The 17,284-nt window shown below is 51.4% G+C and overlaps 2 protein-coding genes across 3 annotated transcripts; one reads left to right on the top strand and one right to left on the bottom strand.

Annotated features, from left to right (window-relative positions):
• The first annotated feature begins 249 nt into the window (after window positions 1-249).
• VAT1 (vesicle amine transport 1) lies at window positions 250-7,414 on the top strand. The gene is made up of 6 exons (XM_003996916.6): window positions 250-730; window positions 3,703-3,910; window positions 4,315-4,485; window positions 4,597-4,686; window positions 5,453-5,694; window positions 5,845-7,414. Exons 1-6 carry the CDS (start codon window positions 323-325, stop codon window positions 5,926-5,928), a joined length of 1,203 nt encoding a protein of 400 aa, XP_003996965.3. The 5' UTR covers window positions 250-322; the 3' UTR covers window positions 5,929-7,414.
• Window positions 5,260-16,950, bottom strand: IFI35 (interferon induced protein 35). Of its 2 annotated transcripts, none has more exons than XM_019817931.2 (7): window positions 16,706-16,950; window positions 9,246-9,347; window positions 8,752-8,899; window positions 8,573-8,679; window positions 8,288-8,474; window positions 8,086-8,192; window positions 5,260-7,500 (listed from the first exon to the last, which is right to left on the bottom strand). In XM_019817931.2, exons 1-7 carry the CDS (start codon window positions 16,724-16,726, stop codon window positions 7,492-7,494), a joined length of 681 nt encoding a protein of 226 aa, XP_019673490.2. In that variant the 5' UTR covers window positions 16,727-16,950; the 3' UTR covers window positions 5,260-7,491. The 2 variants fall into 2 exon arrangements, with proteins under 2 accessions (XP_019673490.2, XP_006940445.2); XM_006940383.4 differs by lacking the exon at window positions 5,260-7,500 and adding an exon at window positions 7,523-7,872 and having other exon boundaries at window positions 16,706-16,946.
• Window positions 16,951-17,284: the final 334 nt, after the last annotated feature.

Below are 17,284 nucleotides of genomic sequence, written 5' to 3'. Positions count from 1 at the left end.
TCGTTCTTCAGATTGTCCTTTTACATATTGTTTAACTTGCGTAAGGTTTATGATGAATAAATAAGCAAATTAAGCAGCAGTCTGAATGACCTTAAGAATGCCCTCTCGAGTGTCTGCCTCCAGATGTTCCAGGTCTTCACTTTTCGCGCTCCTGCAACACCCGCGCTGTGGCCCTTTAAGTCGGAGCGCGAGGCCCCGCCCCCGGCCCGGCGCCCCTCCCCTCCCGCTCGGAGTCCACCGCCGCAGCTTCTCCCGACGCGCGCCCCGCCCTCCCCAGCTGTGCACCCTCGGTCCAGCTGCGCGCACGTCGGGAGTCCCAGACATGTCCGCGGAGAGAGAGGTAGCCGAGGCGGCCACCGTGGTGGCGGCGGCCGAAGCAGGGGCCGGAGAAGACGCCTCTTCTCAGCCCCCGAAAGCTGAGGCAGCTGGCGACGCCCAGGCACCCGCGGCTTCCGAGGGGGCCGCCGCCGCGTCGCCGCCGCAGCTCCGCTGCCTGGTGCTCACGGGTTTCGGCGGCTACGACAAGGTGAAGCTGCAGAGCCGGCCGGCCGTGCCTCCGGCCCCCGGCCCCGGCCAGGTGACGCTGCGCGTCCGGGCTTGCGGGCTCAACTTTGCCGACCTTATGGCCCGGCAGGGGCTGTACGACAGGCTGCCGCCGCTGCCCCTCACTCCGGGCATGGAGGGCGCCGGCGTCGTGGTCGCAGTGGGCGAGGGAGTCAACGACCGCAAGGTGAGCGGGCCACGGCAGGGCAGGGAGAGGCTGCCCAGGCCTTGGGGCAGTGGAGCTCGAGTGGGCGGGGGCCGGGGGTGTGGCAGGGCGGGGGAAACTGGCACTGATTCAGATAGAAGGGCATGGAAGGCTTAGGAAGGGAGCCTGTGTTCCGAGGGCCCTGGAGAACTGGGTGGATATTGGGGGGTAGGGAGTGAAGATGGAGTTATCGCCCCCTCCTCAACCATTTCAATTGCGGCCGCCGCCCAGAAGCGGCGGCCGTGGCTGTGTATTGGGGTGGGGGGGGAACACAATAAGGCACCCACGCGCATGCGCACAATGACCTTGCCACCACCCCCTCTTCGCCCCCCTCCCCCCGCTTAAAACCACACCTGTACCCTGGCCCACCAAACACTGCCTGGGTAATTGTGGTCTGTGACCCTTAGTACCGATTAGCGCCTCTTTCCCCGAGGGAGCTTAAGGAGCTATGTTGTCAGGGTTGGGCGGGGACGCATGACCCTGCCAGAGCCCCAGTCACATGCAGCCCCGTGGTCTGTGGGGGTGTGAGGAGGCCCCTCCCAGAGCACGGCCAAAGAGATGAGGCACGCCCATCATGGAGGAGAGGGAGCTTGCCACTCGCCCTCCCGCCGGCCTCACGCTGCCCCTCTGCTCTTGGGGTTGGCGGGACGAGATTCGGTCTCTGGATCATTGTCTTAGGCTCTCTGTATCCCGTGACTTCAATATCTCCTCCTCCAGTGACTCAGCCAGAGGGTCACGACCCTAGGCTACCCTTGGGAACGTCGGAGGGAGGACAGAGGACACCCCTCCGCCTTCCTCGAGGAGGACCCTCACCTCGGAAACCCCAGCGGTGTCCATTTGGACTGGGTGGTGGTGGGGGGTGTGGTACCGGGAGCAGGTTGGCCCAGCTCTGCCGGTCTGTTTCTCTTTTTGTTTATCATTAATCTTGGCCACAAACCCGGACACCAGAGAGAGAGAGTTCCAAATGAGCAACTTTTTGAGAGACTTGGGGTGAAGCCTTTGCACGTCGTTTGTTGGGGGGTTTCATTTTAAATCAGCCCCCTGCAAGACAGGCCCCTCAGACGCAGCCATCCTCTTCGACCTGCTAGTCCCAGATCCCAGAGCTGGAATTCTTGGATTTATTGTGTATGCAAATATCTCCTCCTTAAAGGACTTTTCCCTCAATTCAGCTCTGGCCCCACCCTTTCCACTGACTTCTTAGTAATTCTTGAGAAGATACTAAGGAATTTTGTGTGTGTGTTGGGGGGGGGGGGGGAGTTGTAGTTCATGTTTGAAGGCCACCCACCTAACCTCCCTCCCCACACTTTCCGCTTAGTAAATACAGGATATCCTGTCCAGGGCAAGAACCTGATGTAAGAGGCTGGATTCTGTGGGGAGAGCCCTCCCTCCCTCCTGATGTCTGGACTGGGGAGAGGTTCATGGCTCTGCCCTGTGATGGGCGAGGGGTGGGTATTAGCCTGGATAAGTGAGCCTTGTCCTGAGTCAGATCATGACGGGTCCGGACTGGTCACGACCCAGGCTGACCACACTGCACTTTCCAGCACTCCTGGGCCATTTCCGAGTCTATTGGTCCTGAGGTCCTAGGGTGGGATGTTTCCATTCCCCAGACCTCATCTCAGGCCAGTGCTTGCAAGGAAAGATCCCAACCTGCATCCTCTTTGTCAATGGAGTGTGGGGACATGAAAAAGGGTGTGTGGGGGAGTCCCATCCCCTCTTCCCATGCATCCCAAGTCTCCTTAATATACAGAATTTCCATCATTCCTGGCAGAGACAAAGACAGACTCGGATTGTCCTGGAATAGCACTCACACTTCCCTCTCCATGGGCTTCAGAGAGTGAGGAGAGGCCTTCCTTTCTCCTGAGATTGCCACCTTTCCTCTGCTCTCCTCTTGACTCCAGATGCTAAGCTGGAGGGAAAGATTCTGCTTTCTTTGCCCCCTTTCCCTCCTGTAATGAGGCTCTTGTGCAGGTGGCTGAGAGAGTGGGGGAAAATGCTTCTTCCTGGTGGATAGGGTTGTGTAGCTGTCCTTGCCCATCACCTCTCCCTCTGACTCTGGGTGAAGGTGTTTTCTGGGCCCCCAGTACTGGCTCAGGAGGTGATTGCACCCAGCCCTAGCTGCTCAGAGATCTTTAGTGGCACTTTATCATTCTTGTTATTTAATACTACGAACTGCTTCCAGACACCGGGCTAAAAATTACCAAATGATTTTTTTTTGCCACTTACTCATCATAACTACCCTATTTTACAGACAGGAAAACTGGGGCTCAAAAAGGTTAAATAGTTCTTATTTGCCCAAGGTCACACTGTTCAGTAAACAGCAGAGCCCATCTTTCTTTAACCAAAACAGTTTGATCTCTTTAACAATACTTCATGCTGCCCTAACTGTAAGCTTGTGGCATTCAGGGATCTTACACAATAGTGAAGTATAAGATCTGTAAAGTAGAGATAAGAACAGTCTCTACCTCAAAGAGCGGGTAAGGATTAATTGAGTGTTTATATATAATAGACTTATAGCACTTAGGGGCACCTGGGTGGCTCAGTCCATTAAGCGTCCAAGTTTGGCTCAGGTCATGATCTCACGGTTCACGAGTTCGAGCCTCACATCAGGTTCTGTGCTGACAGCTCAGAGCCTGGAGCCTGCTTCATATTTTATGTCTCCCTCTCTCAGTGCCCCTCCCCCACTCACATTCGATTTCTCTCTCTAAAATAAACATTAAAAAAATTATAATAGACCTACAGCACTTATAATAGGACCTGGCCCTTAGTAAGCACTCAGTAAAGGTAAGTTAGTATTGTTTTTGATGGTATTATTATTATTACTATTACCATGACTACTGTGACTGCTTCTATCTCTGCTTCATTGCCAGGAAGAGGGCCTTGTACATAGCAGGTGATAAATCACCAATGGGTGAATGAGCAAGGGACTGAATGCTGCTCTTCTTCCATTCTTCAAGGTGGGGGACCGGGTGATGGTGTTGATCCGGTCAGGCATGTGGCAGGAGGAGGTGACTGTGCCCTCAGCCCAGACCTTCCAGATGCCTGAGGCCATGACCTTTGAGGAAGCCGCTGCCTTGCTGGTCAATTACATCACAGCCTACATGGTCCTCTTTGACTTCGGCAACCTACGGCCTGGCCACAGCGTCTTGGTACACATGGCTGCAGGTGACAGGCCCCCTCCCTTTATGCCCCCCTCCTTACCCCACCCTGATTTCCTTCGGGCCCCTTCCCTGCAGCCTGTCTGGACGGTTGTCATGGCAACACCAGGCTGCCTCGGCCTATGGCTCCCAGAGGCCTCTGCAGTATTGTTGCCGTGGTAACATTCAGGCACCAGGTCCAGCCTGGTGTGCTATCCATAGCAACGTGCCCTCACCCGGCACCCCCTCCTTTGCCAGCTACCCTTCCCCCCAATTCTCAATCATGGAAATTGGACATGGTTATGAGGAGAGAAAGCCTCAAAATGGGCCCAGGCAAAATGAAGGTGATGAACGGAGTCCTTGAGAGGCAAGAATGGAGAGCGGTGGCGGGGTGGCTCCACATCCCCTCCTTATGAAAGTGTCTTGCTGCAGGGGGTGTGGGTATGGCCGCCGTGCAGCTGTGTCGCACAGTGGAGAACGTGACGGTGTTCGGAACGGCTTCGGCCAGCAAGCACGAGGTGCTGAAGGAGAACGGGGTCACACACCCCATCGACTACCATACGACTGACTATGTGGATGAGATCAAGAAGGTCTCCCCCAAAGGTGGGATCGGGGTATGGGTATGGGCAGGGGCAGGATGGCACAGGACAGGGATGGGACACTCCAGATCTGTGGATCCTAATGCTGCCTCTGGGCCCCCCTACTCTGTGACAGGAGTGGATATCGTCATGGACCCTCTGGGTGGGTCAGATACTGCCAAGGGCTACAACCTTCTCAAACCCATGGGCAAAGTGGTCATCTATGGTGAGTTGGTAGGCTGGGGATGGAGGGGGGAAGCAGGGTGGGTCTGAAGGGTAGGATGCAGGGGCCCAGGGACTCCAGTGCTCGAGGGAGCATCGGGTTAGGACTGGCCTGGGTGATGCGTTCAGATTGCTACCTCTGGTGGGGGGCAGCTACTCTCATTCTCTTTCACTACTGTTCCTGTGAGTCACAGTGCATTCTGTGTTCTCTCTGTGCTCCTGTTTGGGGATTTTTCCAGATGCAAAATCAATCAGCCTGCCTTCCTTTGTCCTGCCTTCCTGGGTTTCTTGGTCAGGCTGCATTTTCATTTGCAAAACGATTTCACACATGGGGCACCTGGGTGGCTTAGTTGGTTAAGCATCTGACTTCGGCTCAGGTCATGATCTCACAGCTCATGAGTTCGAGCCCCACATTGGGCTCTGTGCTGACAGCTCAGAGCCCGGAGCCTGCTTCGGATTCTGTGTCTCCCTCTCTCTCTGCCCCTCCCCCGCTCACACTCTTTTTGTCTTTCTCAAAAATACATTAAAAAAAGAAAGAAGGAAAAACTATTTCACACACACAAAATCAACAAGTGAATAAAGATTCAGGCAATTTTTGAGTCAGCTGGAGTCCATTTGGGCCTGGCAGCCAGCAGGTGGGGGATTATCCTGTCACTCCCTGGCACTGCTGTGGATGATTGTAAGAGGCCCAGAGGGGGTGGATGAGCATGGATTTGGACAGGGATGTGCCCAGCACCTGGATTCACGGGCCGCGTCTCCTCATCCCTCAGGAATGGCCAACCTGCTGACGGGCCCCAAGCGGAACCTGATGGCCCTGGCGCGCACATGGTGGAACCAGTTCAGTGTGACTGCGCTGCAGCTGCTGCCGACCAACCGCGCCGTGTGTGGCTTCCACTTGGGCTACCTGGAGGGTGAGGTGGAGCTAGTCAGTGGTGTGGTGGCCCGCCTCCTGGCTCTGTACAACCAGGGCCGCATCAAACCCCACATTGACTCCGTGTGGCCCTTTGAGAAGGTGAGTGTGATGGCTGTGCAGGGAGGGCCAGAGGAGGGCCCCTGCAGGCTGGGCTCCCAGGGGTAGGATTCCTGGGAAGAGGAGGGCTGACCCCTTTAGGCTGGCTCTCTAGAGGGGCCGGATGGCACCGGGTCTTGTCTTCCTCTCCAGGTGGCGGATGCCATGAGGCAGATGCAGGAGAAGAAGAATGTGGGCAAAGTCCTCCTGGTGCCTGGACCAGAGAAGGAGAACTAGGGCCGGGGCTGGCAGACCCTCGGGACCTGGGAAGAGAGAAGCTAGGGAGCCACGTTGTGTTGGTCACCAGACTCTCTTACATTTCATCCTCCTCATAATGCTCTGCCCACTCGCCCCCGAAGGTCTCTGTGGTGATGACCTCTCCCCTGCCCTGTTCTTTCTCCTTAGGCAGGGCCCCCTCCCCCCTTCCTGCCCTCCGAAGAGGTTGGGAAGTGACCACTTGGATGTCTGGGCCCTGCCAAGGGGACAGGGAGGGTCAGAGGGAGGCCGGCTGCTTCCTGCCCCCACCCTTTCCCTGGGCCTGCTGTGCTGCTTTTGTGCCAAGGTTAGCCAGTCCTTTTCCGTCCAGTTCTGTGTGCTTCCACCTCTGCCTCATCTCCCCTCCTGCCCCTGCCCCACACTCCCCTCCCCAAAGAATCAAAATGTCAGCTCAGGATATGGGGCCAATTTGTGTGAATCCAGCATGTCCCTGTCTCGCCCTCCTGTCCCTTCAGCCCAGGCCAGCTGGCGCCCACCTCTGAACTCTGTTGCCTCGTTGCATGGCCTTGTCCTCTGGTCCCCGTCTCCTTGAGCACAGCTGGGTTTCTTCCACCTCCAGGTTTTCTGCCACTCTTAACCAAGGTTGCCTCTTACAACAAGGGTGGGAATCTGACCTGCTTCCCTAGGTCACGACTCTGTGGGAGGGACACAGAGCCCCCCCCTCCTCCCCATCCTTCACTGAGTTCTAGTGGATTTGTTCTCAGTGCCTTAGCAACGGAAAACCTGTGCTTGCGTGTATGGGTGGGTGGGGGGTCCCTGTCTCACACCTCCTCCTCCACCCCTGAACTCCCCAGTGCCTTCCTCGTTCTGGTGGAGGTGGGCTTTTGCTGTCCCACAACACTGCCAAAAATCTGTGTGTGTGCCAGTGGGGGCGGGGGGCAGCCCCTAGCCTCCTGGGGTCTGTGCCGTGTCCCGTCTCTGGGGCTGTCATTTCTCTCTGGGTGGTTGAGGAGAAAAAGGCAGGGTGGCGTTCTCAGCCTTGCAGATAAGTGTGGCATTTACCAGCCAGAGCTCTGAGAGGCAATGCCATCTGTTTCTTGTTCTGGGACCAAAGTAAAAATCGAAGCACATTTCTTGTGTAGTCAAGGGAGGCCCACTGCCTTCTCAGAGCAGGAGGGCAGCTTTTCAAACTCAGCCCCAAACTTTGTTTACATGGGTGGGGAGATGGAACAGGGGAATAAGGAGGGGGGTGGTTAGGACCTGGGCCACCGGAACCAAAGTGGGGACTTCCTGGCGCAGGGGTACAACTCCCTCTGCTCTCTGATACGGAATTAGGGAGGGTTACTGCCCAGCTATTGCCAATGGGAGGTGGGGGGAGGGGCTCAGCCTCTTCAGTGTCTAAATGAGGCCTAAATGTGTGAAGGGCGATTTCTGCTTTTGTGTACCCCACCCCGTTACTGTTACCGAAGCTGCCTTTGTGTTTGTGTCAATAAAAAGCCAAACCCTGGGTCCTGGATGTTGCCTCAGAGAGTGGAGGGGAAGGTGGGCTCCTGGAAGGTGAGGGTTCCCCCTTCTGTGCTCACATCAAGTTTCCTTTCAGGAAATGAAATGAGAAGAGGGTCACGCCACTTTTATTGTCCTTGGGCAGCATTTCATAAGCCATAATCCCTGCCGCTGTTGACCAGCACGATCTCTTGCACCTGTGCGCCCAAATCCAGCCTGGTTTGAGAGGCTTGGCAGGGGTGCGGGGGAGGGGATGAGAAGGGCAGGCTCTTAGCCTGACGTGGTGGTGAAGACCGCCAGGCCCCGCTGTCCTGGGGGCACAACTGTTAGGGCCTCCACCTCCCCACCTCCACGGGAGGGCTTCTGGAAGTGGATCTCCAGGATGTCCTGAAGCTCCGGGCCATCCAGGACGTCAGGAATGTTGAGCACCAGCACTGACTGGGGCACTGGCCGGAACACGATCTGGAAAAGGAGCCAGGAGATGGGCCTGGTTCATGAGAGTCAGGGACTGGGGGCAGGCAGTGCCCCTGGGGGTCTGGGAAGGGCCAGGAGGCCTGAGAGGCTGGCTGGCAATGGGGAGGGCAGTGGAGTCTGGGGACTCTGATCCTTTCTTGGGCAAGTTTCTGCCAGGCAGACAGGTTCCTGGCCCAGCCACCAATTCACCTTCCCACTTACCTCAGCCTTCTGGATCTCCCCACTTAGGAAGGGAGAGATTCTCAAAGGGAAGCTTTTCGTGCCCAGTGGCACTGTAAACTGGCCAGCCTGGCACAGGTGCTGGGCCACTGTGGGGACAGAGAGGGATGGACCTCTAGCATCAAGAGCTTTTCTCCCCTGCGGCCGGATGCATCAGCCCCAATCTTGTCGGCAAGACCCTTACCTGCATCCTTAGTGAAACTCAGCACAACACCACTTTGCAGCAGCTTCCGACTCTCCACATCGCCACCCCCATTCCTGGACTTGCCAAAGAAGATCTCCAGCTTGTCCAGCAGCTCCTCCTCACTCAGCCTGAGCCCTGCAGGAAACCCACTGACCAGCACACTCCTCCTGCTTATCTGTGTGGACACCTAGGGACAGACAGGAGGGAGAGGTACAGCCCCACTCATCCCCTGTGCCCAAGTGCATGGCACCCCCTGCATGTCCCAGGACGCCGCAGTCCTATCACCTGGATGGTGGTCACCACGGGCAGCTCCAAGGACTGGACTTGCACCCGCAGCCGGCACTCATCGATGTCGATCTTATGCTCCTTTTGTTGCAGCACCCTCTCGGCCACTGGGTCGGGGAAGCAGGGTCAGTACTGGGAAGCCTCCCAGCCTCCCTCCCAGGGCCTCTGTGAGAGCTCACCCTTGGGATCGTCGAAGGTGACCAGAGCAGAGCCTCCAGGCAGAGGGTAGCAGATCCGTAGTTTGGAAACCAAAGGCTTGGACCCTTCTGTGCCCTGCTGAGTGTGTCCTCGGAACACCAGGGGGACCAAGGGCACCGGGAATGGGACCTGGAGGTGGGGGAGGGGAGGCTGATGCAGCCTTCAAGGGTGGGAGAGGCCCCACCACCCCTAGAAGGAAAGTGTTCCATGGAATTGAGGCCGGGGATGAGCACACTTATTGAAAGGAGAGCTGGATAAAAGGGTGGATGAAGGTAGGTCAAGCCTGTAGGAGCACTTTCCACACAAGATGTTACTTTGTCCTCACAAGCCTGCAAGTTTGGTAGCTCAGCGTCACAGGTGAGAAAACAGATCCAGAGAGTTCAAGTGCCATACTGGAGGTCATGCAGTGAGGAAGTGGCAGAGCCAGGAGAGAAACTGGTTCTTTCTACCACACCACACCCCTCTCCCAGCTTACCTGGTCGTGGTGAGGGAAGTCCCCAAATTCCCTCCTCCGCTGCTGCAGCTGCTGCAGCCTCCTCTTTAGTCTGGCCTGCTCCTCCCGAAGGGCATGGAGAGCCTATTGGGGTGGGGGAGACGACCAGACTTCCATCTGCCTTCCCAGAGAATGAGCCCAGGCGAAAGGGACCCGATCCTGGACTCTCCCACGGCAGAGCTGATGCTCAGCTCCGGAACAGCCCAACCCCTTTCCCCTGTCCCGGGGATGGCCCTGGCCCACTCTCCTCAGGATTTGGTTGGCCTCATCTCGGCTGGGGGAGGGGGACAAGCGGAGGAGCCCTTGCAGCAGCCACAGCTGCGTTGTTACAGGACAGCTTGCATTTAACAGACACCGAGCTCCTGCTGTGCGGTGCTGGGCACTGACACAGGGCAAGGGGGGAGAAGAGGCTAGCCCTCGGGTCTGTACAAAACACCACCCAAGACAGTGTACCCTCACATGACAGATTGTGGAGGACATCAGGAGTATGGAGGAGGGACAGTCCCATAGGGCTTAACATAACTAGGGAGGCCTCTGGGAGGAGTGGGGGCTTAGAGTGGAAAAATGTCATAGTATTCACTAACTTTTTTTTTTAATGTTCATTTGTTTTTGAGAGAGAGAGCTTGCATGCACATGCATGCACACATGAACGGGGGAGGGGGAGAGAGAGACAGAGAGAGAGAGAATCCAAAGCAGGCTCCACACTGTCAGTGCAAAGTCTGACATGAGGCTCGAGCCCACAAACTGTGAGATCATTACTGGAGCTGGAGTTGGATGCTCAACCGACTGAGCCACCCCAGGTGCCCCAGCTAATGTTTATTGAGCACTTACTATATGTCAGGCACTATGCTAAGCTTTAATTAAAAAAAATTTTTTTTGAGAGCACGCAGGAGTGGGAAGAGAGAGAGAAATCTCAAGCAGGCTCCATGCTCAGCATACAGCCCAATGCGGGGCTCGATCCTATGACCCTGGGATCATGACCTGAGCCGAAATCAACAGTCAGATGCTCAACCAATTGAGCCATGCAGGCACCCTGTGCTAAGCGTTTTATGGCTTTTATATGGCTCAATTCTTGAAACAACCCTGTGAAATAAATTCCCTCTTATCCTTATTTTATAGATGAGGAAACTGAAGCTCAGAGAGGTTAAGTGACTTGCTTGAAGTCATTCAGCCCTATGCAGTCTGACTCCAGACTGCTAATCTGTGCTTTACAGTGAAGAAATCAAGCCCAGAGTGGGGGAACAATTTACCCCACATCTCCTAGCTTGTCCCTTGACTGCCATTCTTTCCACTGCAGCAAGCAGCCTTTCAGGCTGGGTGTGATTTGGAGCAAGTCCAGAGACAGAGAGTGACAACATGGGCAGGGGAATGACACCAGGGATACGAATAAATGCACCTTTGTTTGCGGGATGAAGTAGATGTTAGCTGGCAGAGTTCACTCTGCGGTTGGGAAGCCTGATAAATAAGGTCAGCTCAGAGAAGTGTGAGCTCACTGGGGAAGGCGGGACTCTGTCCTAGTCATCTCTGTATCCCCAGTGTTCAGCAGAGTTTCTGGCACAAAACAGGCATTCAGTAAATGTGTGTTGAATGAATGAATGAATGAATGAATGAATGAAGTGAATTAATGGCAGAATGGGAATATATTACAGAGGGCATTGAATTATTCAGTGTCAGTTCACTCTATTTTAAACAGACAAAAACTAGGGCTTGACCAAATAATGCTGGTTTATGAGTAGTGAGAAAGGTACCTAGTTCTTTATATGCCTACAAACAAGGTGTCTTTAAGGGCCAGTTAGATGACATCGGTGAGTCCAGGGAGCCAGTGTAGACTGGGAGTGCTAGGGACTCACAAACTGGAGAGAGCATGTCCCCGCTAAAGTGGCAACTTCTTCTCAGCTCCAACCATGATTTTCTTTTCTTTTCTAAGTTATTTATTTATTTTGAGAGCAAGAGCATGTGCAGGAAGGGGGAAGGGCAGAGAGAAAGAGAGAGAGAAAATCCGAAGCAGGCTCTGCAAAAGCAGTGTGGAGCCCAATGTGGGGCTCAAACCCACAAACCATGAGATCGTGACCTGAGCTGAAACCAAGAGTCAGACACTTAACCAACTGAACCACCCAGGCAGCCCATCCAACCAAGATTTTCTCACATGGGAATGTGGTTCCTGTATCCCATTTCTTCTTTTTCTTTCTTTTTTTTTTTTAAAGTAAGCTCTATGCCCAACATGGGGCTTGAACACATAACCCCAAGATCAAGAGTCATGTGCTGTACAAACTGAGCTGCCAGGTGCCCCATATATTTTATATATATATATTTTTAAATATATATATATTTATTAAAATATATATATTTATTTATTTGGGGGAGAGTACAAGCAGAAGAGGGGCAGAGAGAGGGGGACAGAGAATCTGAAGCAGGCTCTGTGCAGTGAGCCCAATGTGGGACTGGCACTTAAGAACACCAGATCATGACCTGAGCCGAAGTCGGACACTCAACTGACTGAACCACCAAGGTGCCCCTCCCCATATCTTCCCATTTTTAAGGGAAATAAAAATCTGAATTTTTATTTGAAAGAGATAATTCAATTTAAAAATATATGAAAAAAGGGGCGCCTGGGTGGTGCAGTCGGTTAAGCGTCCGACTTCAGCTCAGCTCAGGTCACTATCTCGCGGTCCGTGAGTTCGAGCCCCGCGTCGGGCTCTGGGCTGATGGCTCAGAACCTGGAGCCTGTTTCCGATTCTGTGTCTCCCTCTCTCTCTGCCCCTCCCCCGTTCATGCTCTGTCTCTCTCTGTCTCAAAAATAAATAAACGTTAAAAAAAAAATTAAAAATATATGAAAAAGTAAATTTAAAAAAATGAAATTCATTTTAAGATGTTTTGAACTAGATTCAGTCCTAAGTTCATTCTCTTTTTACTTCTGCTTTAAATCTTGATCTAAATATACATAATTGTTTGAAAATCTAGTAATTAGCAATGCTATTTAATAAAATAACTTTTAGTGGCACCTGGGTGGCTCAGTTGTTTAAGTGTCCAACTCTGGGTTTTGGCTCAAGTTATGACCTCACGGTTTTGTGGATTCAAGCTCCACATTGGTCTCCGCACTGACAATACAGAGCCTGCTTGGGATTCTCTCTCTTCCTCTCTCTCTCTCTCTCTCTGCCCCTCCCCCACTTCTGCTATCTCTCACTCTCTAAATAAAATAAACAAACAAAATTTAAAAATAAAGATAAAATAAAATAAAATAAAATAAAATAAAATAAAATAAAATAAAATAGCTTTAAAAAAGGGCACCAGGGTGGATCAGTCATTTAAGCATCTGACTCTTGATCTTGGCTCAGGTCATGATCTTGCGGTTTATAAGTTTGAGCCTTACATCAGGCTTTGCTCTGATGTGACACAGAATCTGAATCTGAGCTGTGAGCACAGAGTGTGATGTGGGGCTCGAACCCATGAGCCATGAAGTCAGATGCTTAACTTACTGAGCCACCCAGGTGCCCCACTATAGAGTTTTTTTTAATGTTTATTTTGAGCAAGCAAGAGAGAGAGAGTGTGGGTGCATGAGCAGGGGAGGGGCAGAGAGAGAGAGGGAGAGAATCCCAAGCAGGCTCCATGCTGTTAGTGCACAGCCCCACTTGGGGCTTGATCCCATGAACTGTGAGACCATGACTTGAGCTGAAATCAAGAGACAGACACTTAACTGACTGAGCCATCCACACGCCCCTAAATATAGAGTTTTTAAAAGAACCATTGGAGCAGGGGAGTTCAGATCTAATATAAGTAGGGGATGGAGAACTAGTGAAGATTTCTGAGGGGGGTGAGGTGGTGGACATGGTGTTTAAGAGAGCAACTTGGCAGCCATGGCACGATGAGCTGGAGCAGCGGGAACTGGGGAGGGACACTCTGAGGTTCTGATTCCTCCTGACATGACAGAAGCTGAGCTGGACCTCTGGCAATGGGCACGCACGGGTGAGCACATTTCAGGAAGCAGGCCTCCAGACTCTGTGGATGTTTATATTAAGGAGACAGAGAGGACAAACTGGAGAGGTTTGGACAAACTGCCAAGGTTGTAGACTTGGGTGACAAGAATTTGGTAGAATCCACTGACCCAGCAGGCAAGGGAAGAGGGCAAGTGGTTATTGGGGGCCTGCCAGGTGCTGGGCACGGTTGGACTCCGTCTCATTTTAAGTATCACAGAACTGCCTCCTGTCTCCAAGTTCCAACTGGAACTTCTCTCTTATAGGACCCTCTTAAGGACAACACAAGCTGACTGTAGTCACGTACATGAATTCAACTATACATGCTATTGTTTGCGTGATGTGATAACATGGTCTCCTAAATGTAAGCCAATGTACATCTGGTGCTTAACCGAAAAAAACTGCAATCCATTCTACATTGAGCTCACTGAGTGACTGTAAATTCTGGATACTGTAGGGGTGAGTTAATGATTTAAGGTTAATTTGGACTACCTACATTCTTCTGCCTTACTTGTGAAATTTACAACCTAACCACCCCATAAGATAAAATCTCCTGCTGTTTATGTTCATCATAGGGTATTGGGAGGCTGTTCGGCATAACAGTTAAGAACACGAACTCTGGAGACAAACCTCCAACGCTTACATCCAGCTCCTTTTAGTATTGCAAGACAATGAACAAGTTATTTAACTCTCTGTGCCTTGGTTCCCTTATCTGCAAAATGGACATAATAGCAATTTCCACCTATAATTTTGTTGGGAACAATGGTGCCTGGCACATGATGAGTGCTATGTTGAATGTTTCCTATTTTATGAATCCTCATTTTATATGAGGAACCTGAGGTTTGTCAGGGTTAATTAATGAGCCAAAGTAAGTCAAACTCGAGGCCGTTGAAGACACATATGGTCAGGGACAGGACTTGGTGGAAATGACTCTGGGTTGGAGCAGCATGTGTAAGGGAAGAAGTCAAAAGGAAGGAAGGGCTCTGTGAGGGACAGAGCTTTAAAACTGTAATCTTTGGGGCACCTGAGTGGCTCAGTCGGTTGAGCGTCCAACTTTGACTTAGGTCTTGATCTCACTGTTTGTGAGTTCAAGCCCCAGCACTGGGCTCTCTGCTGTCAGCACAGAGCCTGCTTTGGATCCTCTGTCCCCCTTTCTCTCTGCCCCTCCCCATTCATACTCTCTATCTCTCAAAAATAAATACACATTTTAAAAAAAAGGGTAAAAAAAAGAAAAAAACAAAAACAGCCCAAAAGAGAGGTGTCTAGCTGGCTCAGTCAGTAGAGCATGCAACTCTTGATCTCAGGGTCTGAGTTTGAGACCCAGGTTGGGTAGAGCTTACATTCAAAAAAAAAAAAAAAAGCAAAAAAAAAAAAGCCAAAAAACAAACAAAAAAAAAAGCCCACACAAAAAAAGTCAAAAATAAATCTACATGTCCAACTATAGAGGAATAGCCTAATAAATATATTATGTAGCAATTAGAAGACATTAAAGAACATTTAACAATATGAAGAAATACACTAATTAAAAAAGCAAAATACAAAATAAAACTGTACAGAGTGTGATCTCTATTCTGTTGATTTAAAAAGTTTCATTTCAGAGGCACCTGGGTGGCTCAGTCAGTTAAGCATCTGACTCTCGATTTCACCTCAGGTCATGATCTCATGGTTTTTTAGTTCAAACCCCATGTCAGGCTTTGTGCTGACAGTGCAAAGCCTGTTTGGGATTCTCTCTCCCTCTCTCTGTTCCTTCCCTGTTCTCTCTCTCTCAAAATAAATAAATAAACATAAAAAAAAAAAAAAAGAAGTTTCCTGAAGGGCTCCTGGGTGGCTCAGTTGGCTAAGTGTCCGACTTCAGCTCAGGTCATGATCTTGAAGGTCTGTGAGTTTGAGCCCCACATTGGGCTCTGTGCTGACAGCTCAGAGCCTGGAGCCTGCTTCAGATCCTCTGTCCCCCTGTCTCTCTGACCCTCACACCCTTCTCTCAAAAATAAATAGACATTAAAAAAAAGTCATAGGGGCGCCTGGGTGGTTCAGTTGGTTAAGTGTCCGACTCTTTTTGGCTTCAGTCATGGTTGTGAGATCGAGCCCCAGGTCAGGCTCTGCTCTGAAAGTGTGGAGCCTGCTTGGGATTCTCTCTCTCCCTCTCTGTCTGCCCTCCTCCCCCACTCGTACTCTCTCAAAATAAATAAAAATAAACAAAAATAAAAGTCATAATAAAAAAAGTCTCCTGCACCCATTTTAGAGGTAGGAGTGAAATGGAGGTGAATCAAGATAATCTTGGGGAATAGGAGTTCTGAAAGGTTGGCAATAATATTAAGAATAACAAACACGTATTGTACGTTTAGGAGGTGCCAACCAGTGTGCTAAGTTTTTACTATATTGATTTATAGATTATCTGCTTAAATTAAAAAAAAATTTTTTTTTACATTTATTTTTGTGCCATGAGGGAGATAGAGCACAAGTGGGGGAGGGGCAGAGAGAGAAGGAGACACAGAATCCAAAGCAAGCTCCAGGCTCTGAGCCATCATCACAGAGCCCGACGCGGGGCTAGAACTCACGGAGCGCAAGATCATGACCTGAGCCAAAGTTGGGAGCTTAACCGACTGAGCCACCCAGGCGCCCCAAATATTTTTTTAAAGTAATCTCTAAACCCAACGTGGGGCTCGAATTTACAACCCTGAGATTAAGAGTTTCATGCTCCACTGGCTCAGCCGGCCCTGAGCCTGTGATCTTTCTTACTACATTTGAGGAGCAAATGAAAAATTCCCAAGCAAGATATCTGTGTATTTATAACAGATGGGGTAGTATCAGGGAGGGGGAAAAGGAAGAAACTGGAGAGGGGAGGAGATGCATTCATTTAACAGCTGTTTATTGAGGGCTGCGTGCATGCCAGGCACAGTGCTGGCATGGTGAACAGGCTGGACGGGGGACCAGTCTTAGTCTAGCAGGAGTAGGATCATTCACAGGTCAGGAAAGGGAGGAGCACAGCACACAGTGGGAAGGTGAACTCTCAGAGGAGAGACATGTCTCCCTGTGACCTGGAAGAGGGCCTAAGATTCAGCTGACATCAACAATAAGGTGAGGAACTATCTATTTCAACTCTAAGATGAAATATAAGGAGGCAAGTTTGTTGGGCAAGATCTCAGGAGATAAGGGTGTGAACAAGTCTTACACGTTTTGGGTCATAAAACCCTTTGAGTATCTAACAAGAACTACGGATTCTCTCTCAGAAAAATGCACATTCACACAAGAAATGCTTGAGCTCCTGAGGTGTAGGTTATAGAACTATCTTTTGAGGCAGTGGGTTAGGGGAGAGGTAATCCCCGCCACATTTCTCCCCAGTCCTTCAGCAAGTCTAAGAGATGAGCAGAGAGGGGCTTGGCCACCAGACCCGGAGATACCGGCAGATTTCCAGCCGAGCGAAATGCTCCTCTGCTTCTCGCCCCTCCCCCCAACACTCTCCTCACTTACGGCATCACGGGTCACTGACATGGGCCTGGGGTCCGGCTGGCAAGAGTTGAGGCTTCAGAGCCGGGCACAAAGTGGCAGTGTCCACAGCGACAGAACTCCTGCTTGTACCTTCTGATGGGCTTTAGTCTCCTCTAAGCCGGACCTGAAATACACTTCTGATGTAGAACCGGCAGGCTCTTTGCTTCCACTTTCATTTCACCAAAATCCCTGCCCTTCGGTGTTCACACGCCCCCAGCTGGTTTCCCCACCCCGGGGAGGAGCCTTTCTGGTCTCGGAAGTTGACTTCACCCAGATAGGAGGTCTCAGGGGAATCTACCCATAAACATAGGCAAACAGAATGTGGGCCCCAACCTACCACTCATTCTAACACAAGCCTTTTGGTAGAATAGTGTCTTTGTTATTTCCCTGGAACCTAGAAAGATGCCAGGAACACACAAATTAAGATTAATTGAATGAGAAAGGCAACCAGGATGGTTAAAGCCTTTCCACCAAATTCACAAGAGCTGTACTAATAGCCAGCATTTGTTGGGAGCTGTTCTGTGCCCAACACTGGATCTGCTTTACATGAATTAACTTAAT

The sequence above is a fragment of the Felis catus genome, chromosome E1 (genome assembly GCF_018350175.1).
Source record: "Felis catus isolate Fca126 chromosome E1, F.catus_Fca126_mat1.0, whole genome shotgun sequence".
NCBI classification, from domain to species: domain Eukaryota; kingdom Metazoa; phylum Chordata; class Mammalia; order Carnivora; family Felidae; genus Felis; species Felis catus.
The sequence above is the reverse complement of the archived record's forward strand: the minus strand, read 5'-3'. Positions and strand labels throughout refer to the sequence as shown.

Coding starts and splice junctions, on each gene's coding strand:
- VAT1 (XM_003996916.6), top strand. CDS start 323: ATGTCCGCGGAGAGAGAGGTAGCCGAGGCGGCCACCGTGGTGGCGGCG. Junction 4,486..4,596: donor CAAGAAGGTCTCCCCCAAAG/GTGGGATCGGGG, acceptor ACTCTGTGACAG/GAGTGGATATCGTCATGGAC. Junction 5,695..5,844: donor CCGTGTGGCCCTTTGAGAAG/GTGAGTGTGATG, acceptor CTTCCTCTCCAG/GTGGCGGATGCCATGAGGCA.
- IFI35 (XM_006940383.4), bottom strand. CDS start 16,726: ATGTCAGTGACCCGTGATGCC. Junction 9,348..16,705: donor TGTCAGTGACCCGTGATGCC/GTAAGTGAGGAG, acceptor CCACCCCAATAG/GCTCTCCATGCCCTTCGGGA. Junction 8,193..8,287: donor GAGTTTCACTAAGGATGCAG/GTAAGGGTCTTG, acceptor CTGTCCCCACAG/TGGCCCAGCACCTGTGCCAG.